At 42.3% G+C, this 19092-nt stretch overlaps 2 protein-coding genes across 2 annotated transcripts in view; one reads left to right on the top strand and one right to left on the bottom strand.

The window, feature by feature from the left end:
• Positions 1-2881, bottom strand: part of LOC123328865 (ATP-binding cassette sub-family C member 4) — a 69288-nt gene extending 66407 nt beyond the window's left edge. The window contains exon 1 of the mRNA XM_044926910.2: positions 2367-2881. Coding sequence (XP_044782845.2) covers positions 2367-2440 — 74 coding nt within the window. The 5' untranslated portion in view covers positions 2441-2881. The remainder of the gene's footprint in view (positions 1-2366) is intronic.
• The window catches only part of LOC123328868 (ATP-binding cassette sub-family C member 4), a gene marked incomplete in the record, with an annotated part of 1148417 nt that overhangs the window by 90895 nt on the left and 1038430 nt on the right, over positions 1-19092 (top strand).

Raw genomic sequence — 19092 nt, forward strand, 5'->3', positions numbered from 1 at the left:
ACTAGGAAACCTGGCGTGCTGCAGTCCATGGGATCACAAAGAGTCAGACAATTTGAGTGACTGAACTGAAGTGAACCCAACATGTAACAATGCCTATGCTTAGCAGGTAGCAGGATCAGAAGATGAACCTTTGCTTCTTCAGAGTCCTTCAGTAATAAGGAACAGTAAAAAGGAAAGGCTGATGCCCTAGAAATATATCCCTGCCCCTCCCTCGAATGGAAACCAACTGCTCTTATCTGAGTTTCAGGCTCAATCATAAAAGGAAAGAAAAAAATAAGAACTGATTAGAACTAGGTAGGACCCAAATGGCAGGAGACTTAACATCTAGTAGACACAGAGCCTCATTATGCACCCACTGTAATATATAAGCATGATAAATGACACACCCACCAGGACCACTACAGTTGACAATGGCTATGACAACAAAGCAAAGAGCTCATACAAGGACTGAAAGGAGTGTTGCCTTAATTTCAGGTCCAAATCATACCGCATTATTGGGTAAGCCATGAATATTCCTCCCTCTCTTAACCTGATTCCCTTCCTTTTACTTCAACCCTCCTGTATACCCAGTTGGGCTGAGAGGTTGACTTGCAAACTAAGTCTGCACTTTTCCATTCTTTGGTCACTGAGCAAAGCTTGTGCTCTACCAGTCTCACCATCAGTTTACTAATTGGTTGGGGGAATCTGAGTGGAAAAAGAACCTCCCCATCATCATAAGGGGTCTCAATCTGGGCCAGGACCCTGGAACAAGTCCAGGCAGCCAATTCCATGGCAAGCACAGCAGTTACATACACAAGAAACACAGATCCCAGAACCAGACTTCCTGGTTTGAGATCCCACTCCACCGCTTACTAGCTGTTTGATGGTAGGCAACTATTCAACCTCTATGCTTCAGAGTCTTCAAACATGAAATAAGAGGTAATAGCTCCTTCCTCCCCAGCAGGAAAACTGGAAATGGGTGCCAATGAAAATGGAAGTCTTCTCCTTCCATTTCTATACACATACATTTTCAAAGTCAATAAATAAAATGTGCTTTGAGAGTTTCTTGCCCTACTTGACGTTAAGGAGACATTTGTCTACTTTGCTATTATTTATGGTAACCACACACATACTCCGTCTTCTAGGCCCCTCTTTCCTAAAGGGCAACCAAATAGCCAAGGGATGTAGCTACATGCACTGAATACATCACCATCAAAACAAGCATAGGAGCTGCCATCCCCCTGGGGATCCCCTAGGCTGTCCAATAAAAGAAGTATCAGAATTTGTGGAAAAGATAAATGGGTTAGGGTCCAGAAACAAAAGACCTAATAATCACCCAAGTGTGATTAAAACCCAAAGGTTCAGGCCTGCATATCTGTAGTCCCAGCTATTAGATGAAGATTTCAATTAAGAGCTTCAGCTCTTTGCAGTGCTTTTCATCTCTGTGTTTCCTCCCAGCTCATGGACCTGTCAGTGGTTTCAGGACCAAAGGACTCCTGGGCAGGACCACCCGCATCAAGACCATGCACTGCTTCTCTGAAGGATAGAGATCTGGATAAGACCCCACAGGTTTCAGGGACCCCATTCCCAGGGTTTGGTTCTCAAAGATAGAAGTGGAGATATTCACAATAGGGCCAGGGCTGTGGTCAAATACACACTCTACTCCTGGCCATGTGTCCCAGGCAAAAGCAACACATGTTCCAGAATAACGTCCCCATTCATTTCATAAAAAAACAATAGTGTTTTGTACACACATGAAATTGGCCAAAACTAGGTACCAGGACATACAGGACCACACAGGGAGTGAAGGAGGGACAGAAAGAAAGACATGGCCATAGACAGGGGGAAAGAGGGAGCCCAGGGCAGTTGGAACTCAGATGTTCACCTAAGGAACATAGGAAGAGGTGGGCACATTATTGGAAGATGGCAAAGATGCAGGGCACTAAATAGATAAAGAAAATTGTTCACAAGCTGCTTGCTTGGTGGGGGGCAGGGGCTGGGGGGTGGGGGTGGGGGAGTTGCAGCTTATTTCAGAACTGACAGCGAATTCCTCAGTGGTTCTGAGGCCACTGGATAAGGTGGAGAGTGGGGAGCCCAGTCCCTTCTCCTGCTGGGCAGTGACTCTCCCTGAGCAACCTCCTTGCCTTCTGCTCCTGCTGCATCAGCTCTCAGGCTCCAGGGCTGGCTGGGCGGAGAGCAGCAAGGCAGGGAGACTCAGTTCCCCTGACACCAGGTCCCTTGGTACCCCTCCCAACCCCACCCCTCCCAACCTCGCAACCCCACTGGCCCCAGGCTCCCAGGCACACTTCCTCGCTTTGTCCCTTGGTCCCCAACGGAAGCCGACAGTGTTGCACCCGTGGTGGAATGTCAAAGCTCAGGGCGCTCACCAGACAAACAGGCGCGAGCAGAAGTTCGCCTTCTGCAGCGGGCTGGTCTTCACCTCTGCAGACACGGGCAGCATCTTGTCGGCCAAGGCAGACACAGACCGGGGTCTCCCTGCTCAGGCGGCGGTGGGGCTCCTGCTGCTCCTGGAGGCGCTGGTGGGGATGCTGGAGACTGGCCGCCTCGCAGGTCCACTGGGCCGGAGCCTGAGAACACCTGCTTCTGAGAGTGGAGCGCCCTTTGTGCACCAGGTCCGCCTCCCAAGACTGAGCGGCCTCCAGGGTCCACCTCTGAAGCACCCACTCTTTGCAGGTGCTGCCACAGGCATAGGATGGATGCAGCGTGCCACGTGTGGGGCTGCAGGACCAAGAGACACCCAGGTAGATGCTTCCAGAAGCCTCACGCAGGTGGGAGGCAAAGTTATCAGCTCTTTGATAAAGGCAGCAGGCTGACTGTGGGCCACAACCAGCCCAGCTCCCAGGAGCGCACCTGGCCGCAAACTCTGCGGAAGTTCCTGCTCTGAGCCCAGGCACTCACCCAGAAGGTGGAGACGGGAGGCTCGGGCCCCGCCCATCTCTGCTGCTCAGAGGCTCCCCATGGGCTGCAGAGGAAACCTGGAGAAAGCTAGCAGAAGGAGATAGCAGCCTTCTTTCTGGGCCCTCTGCCCTCATCAAGACCAAATAAGGGCGCTGTGGGAAGTTCTCCAACTGTAATGAAGCAGAACCCAGTGGGGCCTTCCTGGGATAGATCCTACCCCCACCCCATGCCCTCTGCCTGTCTCCTGTTTGTAGAAAATCTTTAGTCTCCCAGGCCTCATCTGAATCACAAAAGGCTGGCTCAAGAATTAATGGCTGGAAAAATGTGAACACGTAATAAAAAAAAAAAAAACAACAACCTTTATCAATAGACTAGCCATACGGCAGTCACAAAATCTTTAGTTTTTCCCAGAAGGCTACAGATAATATGTTTGGTGCACATTCCCAAGTTGTTTTGCAGATACTAAAAAGTCCACCAGGTGGAAGAAGTTAACTGCATGATGACCATGATAAACTGGAACCTAAGGATTTATGATGATAACCCCTGTTGCATTACCGTGCTCCTCAACATCAAGCAGAGAATACTGCATGAGCTAAATCAAGTACTCTCCACTCTCTCCCCTAGTCTGCCTTTAAAAAACCTCCCCTGAAATCCACTGGGGAGTTCCAGCCTTCTGAGCACGAGCATCCTTATTCTTTGCTTGGCCCTTGCAATAAACCTTTCTCTGCTCAGAACGCCAACATTTCAGTTCATATCACCTCAGTGTACATTGGGCACAAGGGCTTGGTTTGGCCAATACAAACCAGGCACCAAACATTTGACAATGGCCAACGACAGGGTTTAGCACATATTATGTTTGTAGAGCTATAAGACTTAAACAAATGTAACAGAAGATTAGAAGACTTCAAATGATTTCGAAACATGAATTCATACTGTCATTGGAGATCGCCGCAACATGTGAGGTGTCTTGCATCTCACAGGTTACATTGTGGGGGGACCTCTGTGAGCTTTTTGTTGCCCTCTTTGAAGAGGAATTTGGGACAGAGAGATTGCCTTATGATTTCTTCCATCATGAGCTCAGGGCCTGTCTAGTGGAGTAATAGTGGCAATATGTTACAGAATACAGGTTATGTGCATTTGTGGGAAACTTGATTCACTTTTAACTCCCACAATGCCCTATTCAAGAAGGTATTATCTCTATTTTACAGATGAGAAAGATGAGGCTCAAGGACAGCATTCTCCAAGATCTTTGAATCAGTAAATGATGAATTTTGATTTGGATTCAAGTCCAAGTCCAGCATGACTGTCTCACTGTTGGATGGTCAGTATGTGAAAAGTGTCTGGAATATGCTATCCGAATGAATCAATGCTGTAGGACTGAGAATAAAATCTTGGGCTCCCACTCATAAGTGATAAGTTATTTGTGTGGCCATCTTACCAGCTCAGCAGTTTCTCTTCCCTTTAATTCTAAATGAAGAAAGATCAAAGTTTGTGGTGCTTATAATAAGATCATCTCATTATTCTTTGATAATTTCCCATGTACCTTGGCTAAAATGGTGTTATTAATAATGACTTTTAGCTTCAGTTATGCAAGATAAATATGTCCTGCAGAACTAGTGTACAGCAGTTTGGTTACAGTTGACAGTACAGTACTGTGCCCTTTTCATTTGCTGAGAGAGTAGAGTTTGGGAGTTCTCAACATACAAGAGAGAAAAAATTAAATGATTAAGATGTGAAGTGATACATATATTGATTGGCTTGGTATGAGGAGCATTTCACAATGTATATGTATGTCAACTCATCAAGTTGTACATCTAAATATATACAATTTTTGATCATCAATTAGACCTCAATAAAGCTGAAGTAGAAATTAATTTTAAAGACACCCTTAATGTATTCAAATATTTTTTATAACTCAAACATATAAGAATGGCAAACTGTTGATAATTTTCTATTGATGGGCATGCTGATGGTTTATTATACTATTTTCTTGATATTTCATGCATGTTTGAAGTTTTCTATTGAAAAAAAGGAAGACAAAGCTGAAAATTGTCAACTTCCAATTACCCATCTTTCTGGTGTTAACTCTTTCTCAGATAATGCTATCAAACAACCTAAATAATCACTCCTCAATTGATTTCCAGTTCTCTTTGAAATTCTCTACATTTTTCCATCCCTATAAATGTTCAGCTACTAGTTCTACTTCAAAGATCAATAAATTGCTTGCTGAAGTTGGAAGTCTAGTGACTTCTCTTGTCACACTTCCCCAGACTGTTCTCTCTGGTCCCCACAAGTGTCTCAAGACCATAATTAGCGTCTCCAAACTGTCAAATACACTCAGTCCCTACAGCTTCTGCTGTATTTTTTTTTAATTAAGATTTTTTAAAACTTCTTAGCATTCTTTTCTGAACATACACTACTATGATATTTAGAAGAAATGTTCAAATCCAGTGTTACACTGTTCAGAGGACTGGCTCTGGAGCCAAGGGACCAGAGCTCTAGATGCCTCACTCATCCTGCTTCCAACAGGGTTACCGTCAGCCTCAGAATTTGTGAGAGTATTTTGTAAAAACTAAAACAAATACAAATAAAATTCTGTTTGTTTTGAAATTACTATACTACTAGGTGCAATCAACAGATTCAATGCAATCCCTGTCAAATTACCAATGGCACTTTTCACAGAACTAAAACAAAAAATTCACAATTCATATGGAGACATAAAAGACCCTGAATATCCAAAAGTCTTCAGAAAGAAGAATGGAGCTGGAGGAATCAACCTTCCTGACTTCAGACTAAACTACAAAGCTACAGTAATCAAGACAGTATGGTACTGGCACAAAAATGGGTGAATTTAACTCAGATGACCATTATATCTACTACTGCGGGCAGGAATCCCTCAGAAGAAATGGAGTGGCCATCATGGTCAACAAAAGAGTCCGAAATGCAGTACTTGGATGCAATCTCAAAAACGAAGGTATGATCTCTGTTCATTTCCAAGGCAAACCATTCAATATCACAGTAATCCAAGTCTATGCCCCAACCAGTAATGCTGAAGAAGCTGAAGTTGAACAGTTCTCTGAAGCCCTACAAGACCTTTTAGAACTAACACCCAAAAAAGATGTCCTTTTCATTATAGGGGACTGGAATGCAAAAGTAGGAAGTCAAGAACACCTGGAGTAACAGGCAAATTTGGCTTTGGAATACAGAATGAAACAGGGCAAAGACTAATAGAGTTTTGCCAAGAAAATGCACTGGTCATAACAAACACCCTCTTCCAACAACACAAGAGAAGACTCTATACACGGACATCCCCAGATGGTCAACACCGAAATCAGATTGATTATATTCTTTGCAGCCAAAGATGGAGAAGCTCTATACAGTCAGCAAAAACAAGACCAGGAGCTGGCTGTGGCTCAGACCATGAACTGCTTATTGCTAAATTCATACTTAAATTGAAGAAAGGAGGGAAAACCACTAGACCATTCAGGTATGACCTAAATCAAATCCCTTATGATTATACAGTGGAAGTGAGAAATAGATTTAAGGGACTAGATCTGATAGATAGAGTGCCTGATGAACTATGGAATGAGGTTCGTGACATTGTACAGGAGACAGGGATCAAGACCATCCCCATGGAAAAGAAATGCAAAAAAGCAAAATGGCTGTCTGGGGAGGCCTTACCAAGAGCTGTGAAAAGAAGAGAAGCGAAAAGCAAAGGAGAAAAGGAAAGATATAAACATATGAATGCAGAGTTCCAAAGAATATCAAGAAGAGATAAGAAAGCCTTCTTCAGTGATCAATGCAAAGAAATAGAGGAAAACAACAGAATGAGAAAGACTAGGGATCTCTTCAAGAAAATCAGAGGTACCAAAGGAACATTTCATGCAAACATGGGCTCGATAAAGGACAGAAATAGTATGGACCTAACAGAAGCAGAAGATATTAAGAAGATATGGCAAGAATATACAGACGAACTGTACAAAAAAGATCTTCACGACCTAGATAATCACGATGGTGTGATCACTTACCTAGAGCCAGACAGCCTGGAATGTGAAGTCAAGTGGGCCTTAGAAAGCATCACTACGAACAAAGCTAGTGGAGGTGATGGAATTCCAGTTGAGCTATTCCAAATCCTGCAAGATGATGCTGTGAAAGTGCTGCACTCAATATGCCAGCAAATTTGGAAAACTCAGCAGTGGCCACAAGACTGGAAAAGGTCAGTTTTCATTCCAATCCCAAAGAAAGGCAATGCCAAAGAGTGCTCAAACTACCGCACAATTTCACTCATCTCACAGGCTACTAAAGTAATGCTCAAAATTCTCCAATCCAGACTTCAGCAACATGTGAACCCTGAACTTCCTGATGTTCAAGCTGGTTTTAGAAAAGGCAGAGGAACCAGAGATCAAATTGCCAACATCTGCTGGATCATGGAAAAAGCAAGAGAGTTCTAGAAAAACATCTATTTCTGCTTTATTGACTATGCCAAAGCCTTTGACTGTGTGGATCACAATAAAGTGTGGAAAATTCTGAAAGAGATGGGAATACCAGACCACCTGATCTGCCTTTTGAGAAACCTGTATGCAGGTCAGGAAGCAACAGTTAGAACTGGACATGGAACAACAGACTGGTTCGAAATAGGAAAAGGAGTTCATCAAGGCTGTATATTGTCACCCTGCTTATTTAACTTATATGCAGAGTACATCATGAGAAACGCTGGACTGGAAGAAACACAAGCTGGAATCAAGATTGCTGGGAGATATATCAATAACCTCAGATATGCAGATGACACCACCCTTATGGCAGAAAGTGAAGAGGAACTCAAAAGCCTCTTGATGAAAGTGAAAGAGGAGAGTGAAAAAGTTGGCTTAAAGCTCAACATTCAGAAAACGAAGATCATGCATCCGGTCCCATCACTTTATGGGAAATAGATGGGGAAACAGTGGAAACAGTGTCAGACTTTATTTTCTGGGCTCCAAAATCACTACAGATGGTGACTGCAGCCATGAAATTAAAAGACGCTTACTCCTTGGAAGGAAAGTTATGACCAACCTAGATAGCATATTCAAAAGCAGAGATATTACTTTGCCAACAAAGGTTCGTCTAGTCAAGGCTATGGTGTTTCCTGTGGTCATGCACGGATGTGAGAGTTGGACTGTGAAGAAGGCTGAGCGCCAAAGAATTGATGTTTTTGAACTGTGGTGTTGGAGAAGACTCTCGAGAGTCCCTTGGACTGCAAGGAGATCCAATCAGTCCATTCTGAAGGAGATCAGCCCTGGGATTTCTTTGGAAGGAATGATGCTAAAGCTGAAACTCCAGTACTCTGGCCACCTCGTGCGAAGAGTTGACTCATTGGAAAAGACTCTGATGCTAGGAGAGATTGGGGGCAAGAGGAGAAGGGGACGACAGAGGATGTGATGGCTTGATGGCATCACTGACTCGATGGACATGAGTCTCAGTGAACTCTGGGTGTTAGTGTTGGACAGGGAGGCCTGGCGTGCTGCAATTCATGGGGTCGCAAGAGTCGGACACGACTGAGCAACTGGTCTGATCTGATCTGGAACAAGATAGAGATGAACCCACCCACCTATGGGTACCTAATTTTTGACAAAGGAAGCAAGAATATACAATGGGGCAAAGACAGCCGCTTCAATAAGTGGTGCTGGAAAAACTGAACAGCTACATGCAAAAGAATGAAATTAGAACACTACCTTAAACCATACACAAAGATAAACTCAAAGTGGATTAAAGACTTAAATGTAAGACCAGAAACTATTAAACTCTTAAAGAGAACATACGCAAAGCATTTGATGACATAAATCAAAGCAAGATCTCCTACCCACCTCCAAGAATAATGGAAATAATAACAAAAGTAAACAAGTGCAGCCTAATTAAATTTAAAAGCTTTTGCACAGCAAAGGAAACTACAAAGTGAAAAGACAACCCTCAGAATGGGAGAAAATAATAGCAAAGGAAACAACTGATAAAGAATTCATTTCTAAAATATACAAGCAGCTCATACAACTCAATACCAGAAAAGCAAACAACCTAGTCAAAAAGTGGGAAAGGGGCCTGAAGAGACATTTCTCCAAAGAAGACATACAGATGGGTAACAGGCACACGAAGATGCTCAACATCAAATCAAAAATACAAGAAGTTACCACCTCACACCAGTCAGAGTGGCCATCATCAAAAAGTCTACAAACAGTGGATGCTGGAGAGTGTATGGAGAGAAGGGAACATTCTTGTAATATAAACTGATACAGTCACTATGGAAGACAGTATGGAGACTCCTTAAAAAGCTAGGCATAAAACCACCATATGACCCAGCAATCCCACTCCTAGGCATATACCCAGAGGAAATAAAAACTGAAAAATACACACGTACCCAAATGTTCAATGCAGCACTGTTTACAATAGTGAGAACATGGAGGCAACCTGGATGTATATCGACATATAAATGGATAGAGAAGTTGTGGTACATATATATACAATGGACTACTGCTGCTGCTAAGTTGCTTCAGTCGTGTCCAACTCTGTGCGACCCCAGAGACGACAGCCCACCAGGCTTCCCCGTCCCTGGGATTCTCCAGGCAAGAACACTGGAGTGGGTTTCCATTTCCTTCTCCAATACTCAGCCATGAAAAGGAACAGATTTGAATCTGTTCTAATGAGGTGGACGAAACTAGAGCCTATTATGCAGAGTGAAGTAAGTCAGAAAGAGGAATATATATATTGTATACTGACACATATATATGGAATCTGAAGAGATGGCACTGATGAATTTATTTTCAGTGCAGCAATGGAGAAACACACATAGAGAACAGACATATGGATAGAATGGGAGGAGAGGAGGGAGAAGGGGAGATGTATGGAGAAAGTAACATAGAAATTCACAATACCATATGTAAAATAGGTAGCCAATGAGAATTTGCTGTATGACTCAGGGACCTCAAACATGGACTCGGCGAAAGGCTGAAGGGTGAGGTGGGGAGGAAGATGGGAGGGAGATCCAGGAGGGAGGGGACATGGGTATGCCTATGGCTGATTCTTGTTGATGTATGACAGAAAACTACAAAATTCTATAAAGCAATTACCTTTCAATTAAAAAACAACAAAAAACACTTTTTGTTTTGAACAGGTGTTCAGTGAATGAGATCAGCCCTGGGATTTCTTTGGAAGAAATGATGCTGAAGCTGAAACTCCAGTACTTTGGCCACCTCATGCAAAGCGTTGACACATTGGAAAAGACTCTGATGCTGGGAGGGATTGGGGGCAAAATGAGACTGGGATGACAGAGGATGAGATGGTTGGATGGCATCACTGACTCGATGGACATGAGTCTGAGTGAACTCCGGGAGTTGGTGATGGACAGGGAGGCCTGTCATCCTGCGATTCATGGGGTAGCAGAGTGGGACACGACTGAGCGACTGCTCTGATCTGATCTGATCAGTGAATGTCTTTCAGGCGCAGGACCACTAGGCCAGACACAGAGCTTACAAACATGGGGGAGATGTCATAAGACCTCTATCTGCACTTGTTTACTGAGCTGAAATTGTTCAATACTACAACTAAAAGAACAATAACAAGTGATGGAAAAGATGTACAGAAACTGGAATTCTCATATATTGCTGGTGGGAATGTAAAATGGTACAACCACAAAGTTACCACATAACCCAGAAATTCTGCTCATAGTTATCTATCCAGGATAAATGAAAACATATGTCCACATGATAACTTAGTTACTAATGGTATAACACAATTATTCATGAAAAGGTAATAATTAGGGGTGTTAGGGATGGGAGGAAGCAAGTGTACACCACCTAATGAACGGATAAATAAAATCTGGTATTACATACAATAGGATATTATTTGTAAAGATAGATACATGTATGTATGCCACAACATGGATGAACATTGAATATATTATGCTGAGTTAATGAAGCCAGCCATTGACAAAACAACATCTAAGGAGAAAATCAATCTTGTTGGACTTGATGATTCATTTCCAAATAAACCTCATGGATCATGGGGGAAATCTGTATCTGTGCAAACTATAAATTATTATATGGTCTACAGCAGGAGTCCCCAACCCCTGATCTATGGCCTATTAGGATCCAGGCCACAGAGCAAGAGGTGAGCAATGGGCAAGGAAGAGAAGCTTGATGGGTATTTAGAGCCACTTCTCATCACTCACATTGCCATCTGATCTCCACCTCCTGTCAGATTAGCAGCAGCGTTAGATTCTCATAGAAGCATCAACCCTACTGTGAACTGCTCATGTGAGGGATCTAGGTTGAGCACTCCTTATGAGAATCTAATACCTTATGATCTGAGGTGGAGCTGAAGTGATGACGCTAGCACTGGGGAGCACCTGCAAGTACCATTATCATTAGCAGAGAGGTTGACGGCAGTGTGTCTGTAATAAGCCAATTGCTTGCAGACTCATATCAAGACCCTTTCAATGAGTGGCAAGTGACAAGCTGCATCTGTTGGCAGGCTGTACAGTAGCACATGAGTTGGTACTTCAATTGCACAGCTGCATCTCGTGACAGGCTTTAAGGCAGAATCCGACACTAATTTTAGTGTGCATAAGGCCTGCCCATTACTTCCATCAGTGCCTCTTTCCTGCACTGCATACTGTCACAGTTTTTGTAAGCCCACAAGCTAACTTTAGCCAAAATGAGTAAAAAACAAACAGAGTCGGAGCTTCTTTGATAAGGGGGAGAGACCCAATGATGAGACAGCAAAACAGTCTAAGACTGAGAACAAAAGAAAAAGTCAATTAAGATAAAATATCAAGAGTTCTACTTCAATTACAGGTTAAGTGCAACACATGTATTTGCAACCAGTTATGCAATGAAGCCATGAAACCATCATAACTGTTGTCATATGGAAAACAAGCACCCTGCATTGAAAGACAAGCCTTTGGAGTTTTTCAAAAGGAAATATGTGAACACGAAGAACAGAAGCAATTAGTGATGGCCACAACCTCATCAAATGTGTCTGCACTGAGAGCATCATTCTTGGTGGTGAACATCATTGCTAAAGTTAAAAAGTCCTTCACTCTTACTGAAGAGTCAATCCTGCCTGGTGCTGAGGACAGCTTTCATGAACTTTTAGGAGAGGCTCAGTTCAAAAGGTGGCACCTTTCCCTCTTTTGGCTAGATGAATTCATCTAGACCATAGCTAGATTGAGGCACAATTGTAGGAAAGATTAATGAGTCACCGTGGTACGCAATCCAACTGAACAAATCTACTGATGTTGACAAAAAGGCAACAACGTTTGTTTCTATGAGCCATATTTTCAGGAGTATGTGCACGAGGATATGTTCTGTGCACTTTTGTTGCCAACCAATACCACAGCTACAGAACTATTTAAGTCTTTGAAATTACATATCAGGAAAACTGAATTGGTCATTTTGTGTTGTTCTGTGCACACAGTGGTTGCCATGACTGGATGGCTTTCTTGTTTCACTACTTGGGTCAAAGAAATCCCTTTTAAATGTGAGTCGATATACACTGTTATCCATAGAGAAATGCTGGCTAGCTGAAAAGTCTCACCTGAACTTAACAGTGTTTGCAGGATGTGACTAAATGATCAACTACATTACAGTGCATGCCCTTAGCTCACATCTGTTCATGAAGTTCTGTGAGGAGATGGATGCACAGTGCACACATTTCTTATGCACAAAAAAGTGAGAAGACTTTCTAAAGGTAGATCACTGGCCAGAGTTTTTGAGGTTCAAGAGATGCTCCAGAGATCTCTGGCAGCACCTTTCAGAGACACAGAGGGATTGAAAACCTTGCTTACCTGTGTGACATACTCAACCTGCTCAATGAACGCAATCTATCTATCACTTTGGGGGAGAAGGACAACTGTGTTTAAGTCAGCAGATAAAGTGGCTGCATTGAATGCCAAACTGGAATTATGGAGGTAACAAGTGAACACTGGGGTTTTGACATGTTTCAAATATTAACGGAGATTTTGAAAGAGACTGAGCCAGGGACTTCTTCATCCTAGCTGGTGTGTGATCACCTATTTCAGCTTTTGAAAGAGTTTGAGCATTACTTCCCAACCACAAAACACTCTTGAACTGGGAAGGAATGGATCTGTGATCCATTTGCAAATAAGCCAGGTGAATCGACTTTATCTGTTGTAAGAGAGGATCACCTTCTTGAGATTCTAAATGATGATGATCTAAAAAGTATGTTTGAAACAATTTCAAATATCTATTTGTTCTAGATTAAAGACAGAATATCCTGAGATTGCCACAAAGCACTGAAAAGTCTGCTTCCATATTCAACAAGCTATCTTTGGGAAGCAGGCTTTTCTGCAGTGACAGCAACCAAAATGTGATTGCAGAGTAGATTGGACATAAACAGCACACTTCAGGTGTCAGTCTCTCCCATCACCCCAAAATGAGACTATCTAGTTGCAGAAAAACAAGCTCAGGGCTCCCACTGATTCTGCAGTATGGTGAATTGTGTAATTATTTCATTTTATAGTCACAACATAATAATAAAAGGAATAAGTACACAATAAATGTAATGAGCTTGAATCATCTCAAAACCATCCCACCCTCCCTGGTCCATGGAAAAACTGTCTTTCATGAAACTGGTCCCTAGTGCCAAAAAGGTTGGAGACCACTTTTTGGAGGTCTATAGGATCTCTGACATATAGTCAAAGCTGTGTTAAATCTGCAGCAGGTTTAACAACAGAACTCAAATGGCTCGGGTGGGATAAGGCTGGTTCTCAAGCATTTTTCTATCAAGACATACATGACAAATGGGATTCACAATTTAAACATAATCCTGTGGGTATCCATAGTTCTGAATATGGTGACAATCTCTGTATCACTCCTCCTTCTGGTAATATATCTACCTCTGTAAACTCAGGGCTGGGCATCCAACTGAAATCTAGCCAATCATAATATGTCATGTCAATAGGCAAAGGGATTGGCCCACAGATAACCTCATGGCTAACCAGACCAACTGGATTTCTTCCTTGAGAATGTTGAGCGAGGGGTAATTTCTGTTTTCTTTTTTGCTGGAGCTAGAAAGAGAAAACCTCTCTTTCCTTTCTGAAGAGGGAGTTTTAAGGACATGACACATGATTGGTAACCATGTGCCCCATTTATTTACATGGAGAGCCTGAAAGAGTAAAGCAGGTACTCAGGGAAAGCCATACAGTCAATAACTATTTATTGAACACCTACTATTCCAGGAACTAGGGATACATAAGTGAACAGGACAATTGGTACAAAGCAGAGTCTCAGTGACATCAAGTCCCTAGGGCTCCTGAGGCTAACAGGATCCCTCCTTGGATGGTGTGACCTGCTGGAGCAGAAGCTGTTACTTTCTAGCTCGTGTCCTCTGACTCTTCTCCAGGACTAAAGAGCTCACTGTTTCTCAACAACTCTCCACTTAGGGCCTCTTTCTAGCTATGGCACCACACTGGGGCCATATGCAAAGCAAGTAAAAAACCTTGGATTCAGCCCTTAACCAGTGATGGATGGGGAGTTGGTAGATAAATGCCCCAGTGCCCTTGCCTGTCAGCTGGAATAATTGTGTCTCCCAGGGTGACTCTAAGGGAAGGAACCCAGTTACAAAAGCAGTAACTTTCTTGATAACACACATTTTATTGGTTTCCTTTCCTTTATTGTCTCACTTACCCACTCCATACATGTGTTTTCCTAGGATCACTTCTAAAATAAACCAGTTTCATGCAAATGTTTGCCTCATGGTCTGCTACTGGGGGAACCCAAACTATGACACCTATGACGAACATCCTTCCAATTATGAAAACTACATTCACTCCTTTGAATCCATGAAAATCCTTACTAATATTATAAACCCTGGGTTGTCAAATACAGTAACACTATTCACATAATGATTTTGAGGACTTTAAATGCGTCTGGTCCAAATTGAGTTGTGCTCTAACTGTACAATCAGAGAAGGCAATGGCACCCCACTCCAGTACTCTTGCCTGGAAAATCCCATGGGCGGACGAGCCTGGTAGGCTGCAGTCCATGGGGTCACTAAGAGTCGGACACGACTGAGCAACTTCACTTTCAATTTTCACTTTCATGCTTTGGAGAAGGAAATGGCAACCCACTCCAGTGTTATTGCATGGAGAATCCCAGGGACAGGGGAGCCTGGTGGGCTGCCGTCTATGGGGTCGCACAGAGTCGGACACGACTGAAGTGACTTAGCAGTTAACTGTACAATACACTACAGATTTCAAAGATAGCATAAAACTCTTTTTCGTCTCAATGATTTTTTTCCTGTTTATTACATGCTATTATATTTTTGACACATAGTTTCAAAAAGGTCTAACTAATATTACTTTCACTTGTCCCTTTTAACTTTTTCACGTGGTTATTGCAAATTTAAATTTATAGATGTGGGTCACTATATATTCTGTGGACAGCACTGCTGTAACCAATGGACAGAATTTAACACCACAAATTTCTCTCCCACTTAAGAGAGAAAGTAAATAAGGATCATGTTAGTATTCAAATCTTGAATGTGATCTAATTCATGGAAAGAAGTCACACTCACATTTCAGAACTTTGTTATTAATAATGAGTTACCTGTGTTACTTCCCACTGGCCCTCAGTCATATCTGCATCATTACACTATCATATAGAGCCCTGATGTGAAAACTGAAGCAAAACTGCTCAATGTGAGCCAATGACCTCTCTGGGGGCTCAGTGGTAAAGAATCTGCTTGCCAAGCAGGAGACTCAGGTTTGATCCCTGGGTCAGGAAAATCCCCTGGAGAACGAAACAGCAACTCACTCCAGTATTCTTGCCTGGGAAAACCCATGGGTCGAGAGACCTGGCAGGCTACAGTCCACAGGGTCACGACTGAGTGACTAAACCACATGAAGATATCATAATAAAAATGGGATCTTCAGTTATTTTGATTTAAGCCTTTTGGAAAATTGGTTCATTATTTAGATAAGTGTCCAGAAACTGCTAAGAGTTGGTAAAGATGTCCTCAGAAAAGAATATACCTAAAAAGATGAAATCCCTGTTTTCATTAGGCTCACAATCTAGAAAAAGACTAAGTAAAAAGAAAATTACAGCAAAGTAATACAAATAATAAGATAATCAGTTAAGTTCATGTCCAACTCTGTGAGACCCCATGAATTGCAGCACGCCAGGCCTCCCTGTCCATCACCAACTCCCGGAGTCTATCCAAACCCATGTCCATCAAGTCAGTGATGCCATCCAGCCATCTCATCCTCTGTCATCCCCTTCTCATCCCGCCCCCAATCCTTCCCAGCATTAGGGTCTTTTTTAATGAGTCAGCTCTTCACTTGAGGTGGCCAAAGTATTGGAGTTTCAGCTTCAATATCAGTACTTCCAATGAACACCCAGGACTGATCTCCTTTAGGATGGACTGGTTGGATCTTCTTGCAGTCCAAGGGACTCTCAAGAGTCTTTTCAAATATCACAGTTCAAAAGCATCAGTTTTTCAGTGCTCACCTTTCTTTATAGTCCAACTCTCACATCCATACATGACTACTGGAAAAACCATAGCCTTTAGTAGATGGACATTTGTTGGCAAAGTAATGTCTCTGCTTTTTAATGTACTGTCTAAGTTGGTCATAACTTTCCTTCCAAGGAGTAAGTGTCTTTTAATTTCAAGGCTGTAGTCACCATCTGAAGTAATTTTGGAACCCCCCAAAATAAAGTCAGCCACTGTCTCCAGTTTCCCCATCTATTTGCCATGAAGTGATGGGACTGGATGCCATGATCTTAGTTTTCTGAATGTTGAGCTTTAAGCCAACTTTTTCACTCTCCTCTTTCACTTTCTTTTTTTTTTTTTTTTTTTTAATTTTTTTTTTTTTAATTTTATTTTATTTTTAAACTTTACATAACTGTATTAGATTTGCCAAATATCAAAATGAATCCGCCACTTTCATCAAAAGGCTCTTTAGTTCTTCTTCACTTTCTGTCATATGGTCATCTGCATATCTGAAGTTACTGTTATTTCTCCCGGCAATCTTGATTCCAGCTTGTGCTTTATCCAGCCCACCCCACGCTAATTAAAAGTGTGATAGGCACTGTAATCTACAATTGGTAAACTATAAATTAGAATAGCCTTTTCAGATAATAATTTGACAATATTTATTAAAAGCCTTAAATTGTTCACCTTCTTTTACCCAATAGGATTTTTACCTACAAGATGATGAAGGCAAAAAAGTCACTTACAGAAAACTGTTTATGTACAACTTTATATACAAATGTTTCTCAGAGCAATGATTATTATTAAATTATAATAGAATTTAGAAACACCCTAACTTCCAAGTTTAGCAACAGCAACATGATTAAACAAATTATGAATTATTTTTAAACAAGTGCTTTTGAACACCTATCACACATCACATACCCTTCAAAGAACTAAGAATCGGTGGTTTACAAAACATGTAAGGTTTATCTTCTCACATTGTTTACATTGAATTAGTAGGAGATAGACAGTAAACAAGTTAATGAATGAACAAGATAATATCTGAAGTGTTGACTCATTGGAAAAGACCCTGATGCTGGGAAAGATTGAGGGCAGGGGGAGAAGGGGACGACAGAGGATGAGATGGTTGAATGGCATCACTGACTCAATGGACATGAGTTTGGGTAAACTCCGGAAGTTGGTGATGGACAGGGAGGCCTGGTGTGCTGCGATTCATGGGGTCACAAAGAGTTGGACACGACTGAGTGACTAAACTGAACTGATGAAGAACAAGAAGTGAAAGTAGCTGGAGATGGCTGACAAGCCCTGATTTTAATTGGGTAGTCAAGAAAACTACTCAGATGAGAAACAGCCAAAACATGAAAACCAAGGAGTCAGTCTTCTATAAACCTGGGAGCAAAAAATAAATATAAAAAAAACAAAAATGAAAAACTGTCCTTGGTATTGGATAAGATAACTTAGGTGAGTGTAGATTTAAAAAAGGAAAGGGAGACTTCCTTTTGCATCTGTCAGAGGAGGCAAACTGCCACCCCCAAGAATGGGGAGGCCCACAGGTGAACAGAGGAAGTTGAGGCTTCTCAGGGTGAAACCACCTTGGGAGCCTGCACTTGGAGAGGAAACCAGAGCCATAACTGAAAAACTGCTGGAGGCTCAGTGTGAACAATCTGAGAGTAAAAAAACCCCAGGGGGACCTAGTAATGAAGGGACTCATAATACTGTGAACCTTGCCTCCAGGAGTTTCACTGGGATCCTACAGGAAATACCAGGAAAAGTCTCCTCAGCCTTCCTGCTGGGAGTAGGGGGATGGGGAGGAGTCAATTTGAAATAATCAGAACACTCAGTCTTCTGAAGAAGGCCTTTCCCAGGGGAAAACTAGTACTAGAGTCTAATCCTCTAGAGTATTAACTGAGCCAACTGACCCGGGGAAGGGAATACCCAGCTCCAGCTGGCTTGAGCTATTCTGTCCCATATAAGAGAAGGGGTGGGGGAGAGAAAAATGAGAAACACTTGTGAGGTTCACAGTCCAGAGGAAGAGGGTCACTGAGGGGCTGAGACCTAATCATGGGATCTGCCTGCCCTCACACCTCACCTCCTCATTACTAAAACCCACTTGTAGCAGTGCCTTTAATCCAGGACATCATGTCTACATTTCAAGAAAAAGTTACAAGGCACAGCAAAGGCAAAAGAAACAAAAAAAATTTTGAAGAGACAAAGCATCATCGGAACCAGACATAGCAGGGATGTTAGAAACATCAGACCAGAAGTAAGCCAAAAAGAAAAACACCAATACAGCATACTAAAGTATATATATATGGAATTTAGAAAGATGGTAATGATAACCCTAAAAGCGAGAGAGCAAAAGAGACACAGATGTATAGAACAGTCTTTTGGACTCAGTGGGAGAAGGCGAGGGTGGGATGATTTGAGAGAATAGCACTGAAACATGTATATTATCATATGTGAAACAGATCACCAGTCCAGGTTCAATGCATGAGATAGGATGCTCAGGGCTGGTGCACTGGGATGACCCAGAGGGATGGGATGGGGAGGGAGTTGGGAGGGGGTTCAGGATGGGGAACACATGTACACCCATAGCTGATTCATGTCAATGTATGTCAAAACAACTACAATATTGTAAAGTAGTTAGCCTCCAATAAAAATTAAAAAATAAAAGCAACTCTGGCTTCCCCAGTGACTCAGTGGTAAAGACTCTGC

This window comes from Bubalus bubalis, chromosome 13 (genome assembly GCF_019923935.1).
Source record: "Bubalus bubalis isolate 160015118507 breed Murrah chromosome 13, NDDB_SH_1, whole genome shotgun sequence".
Taxonomy (NCBI): Eukaryota; Metazoa; Chordata; class Mammalia; order Artiodactyla; family Bovidae; genus Bubalus; species Bubalus bubalis.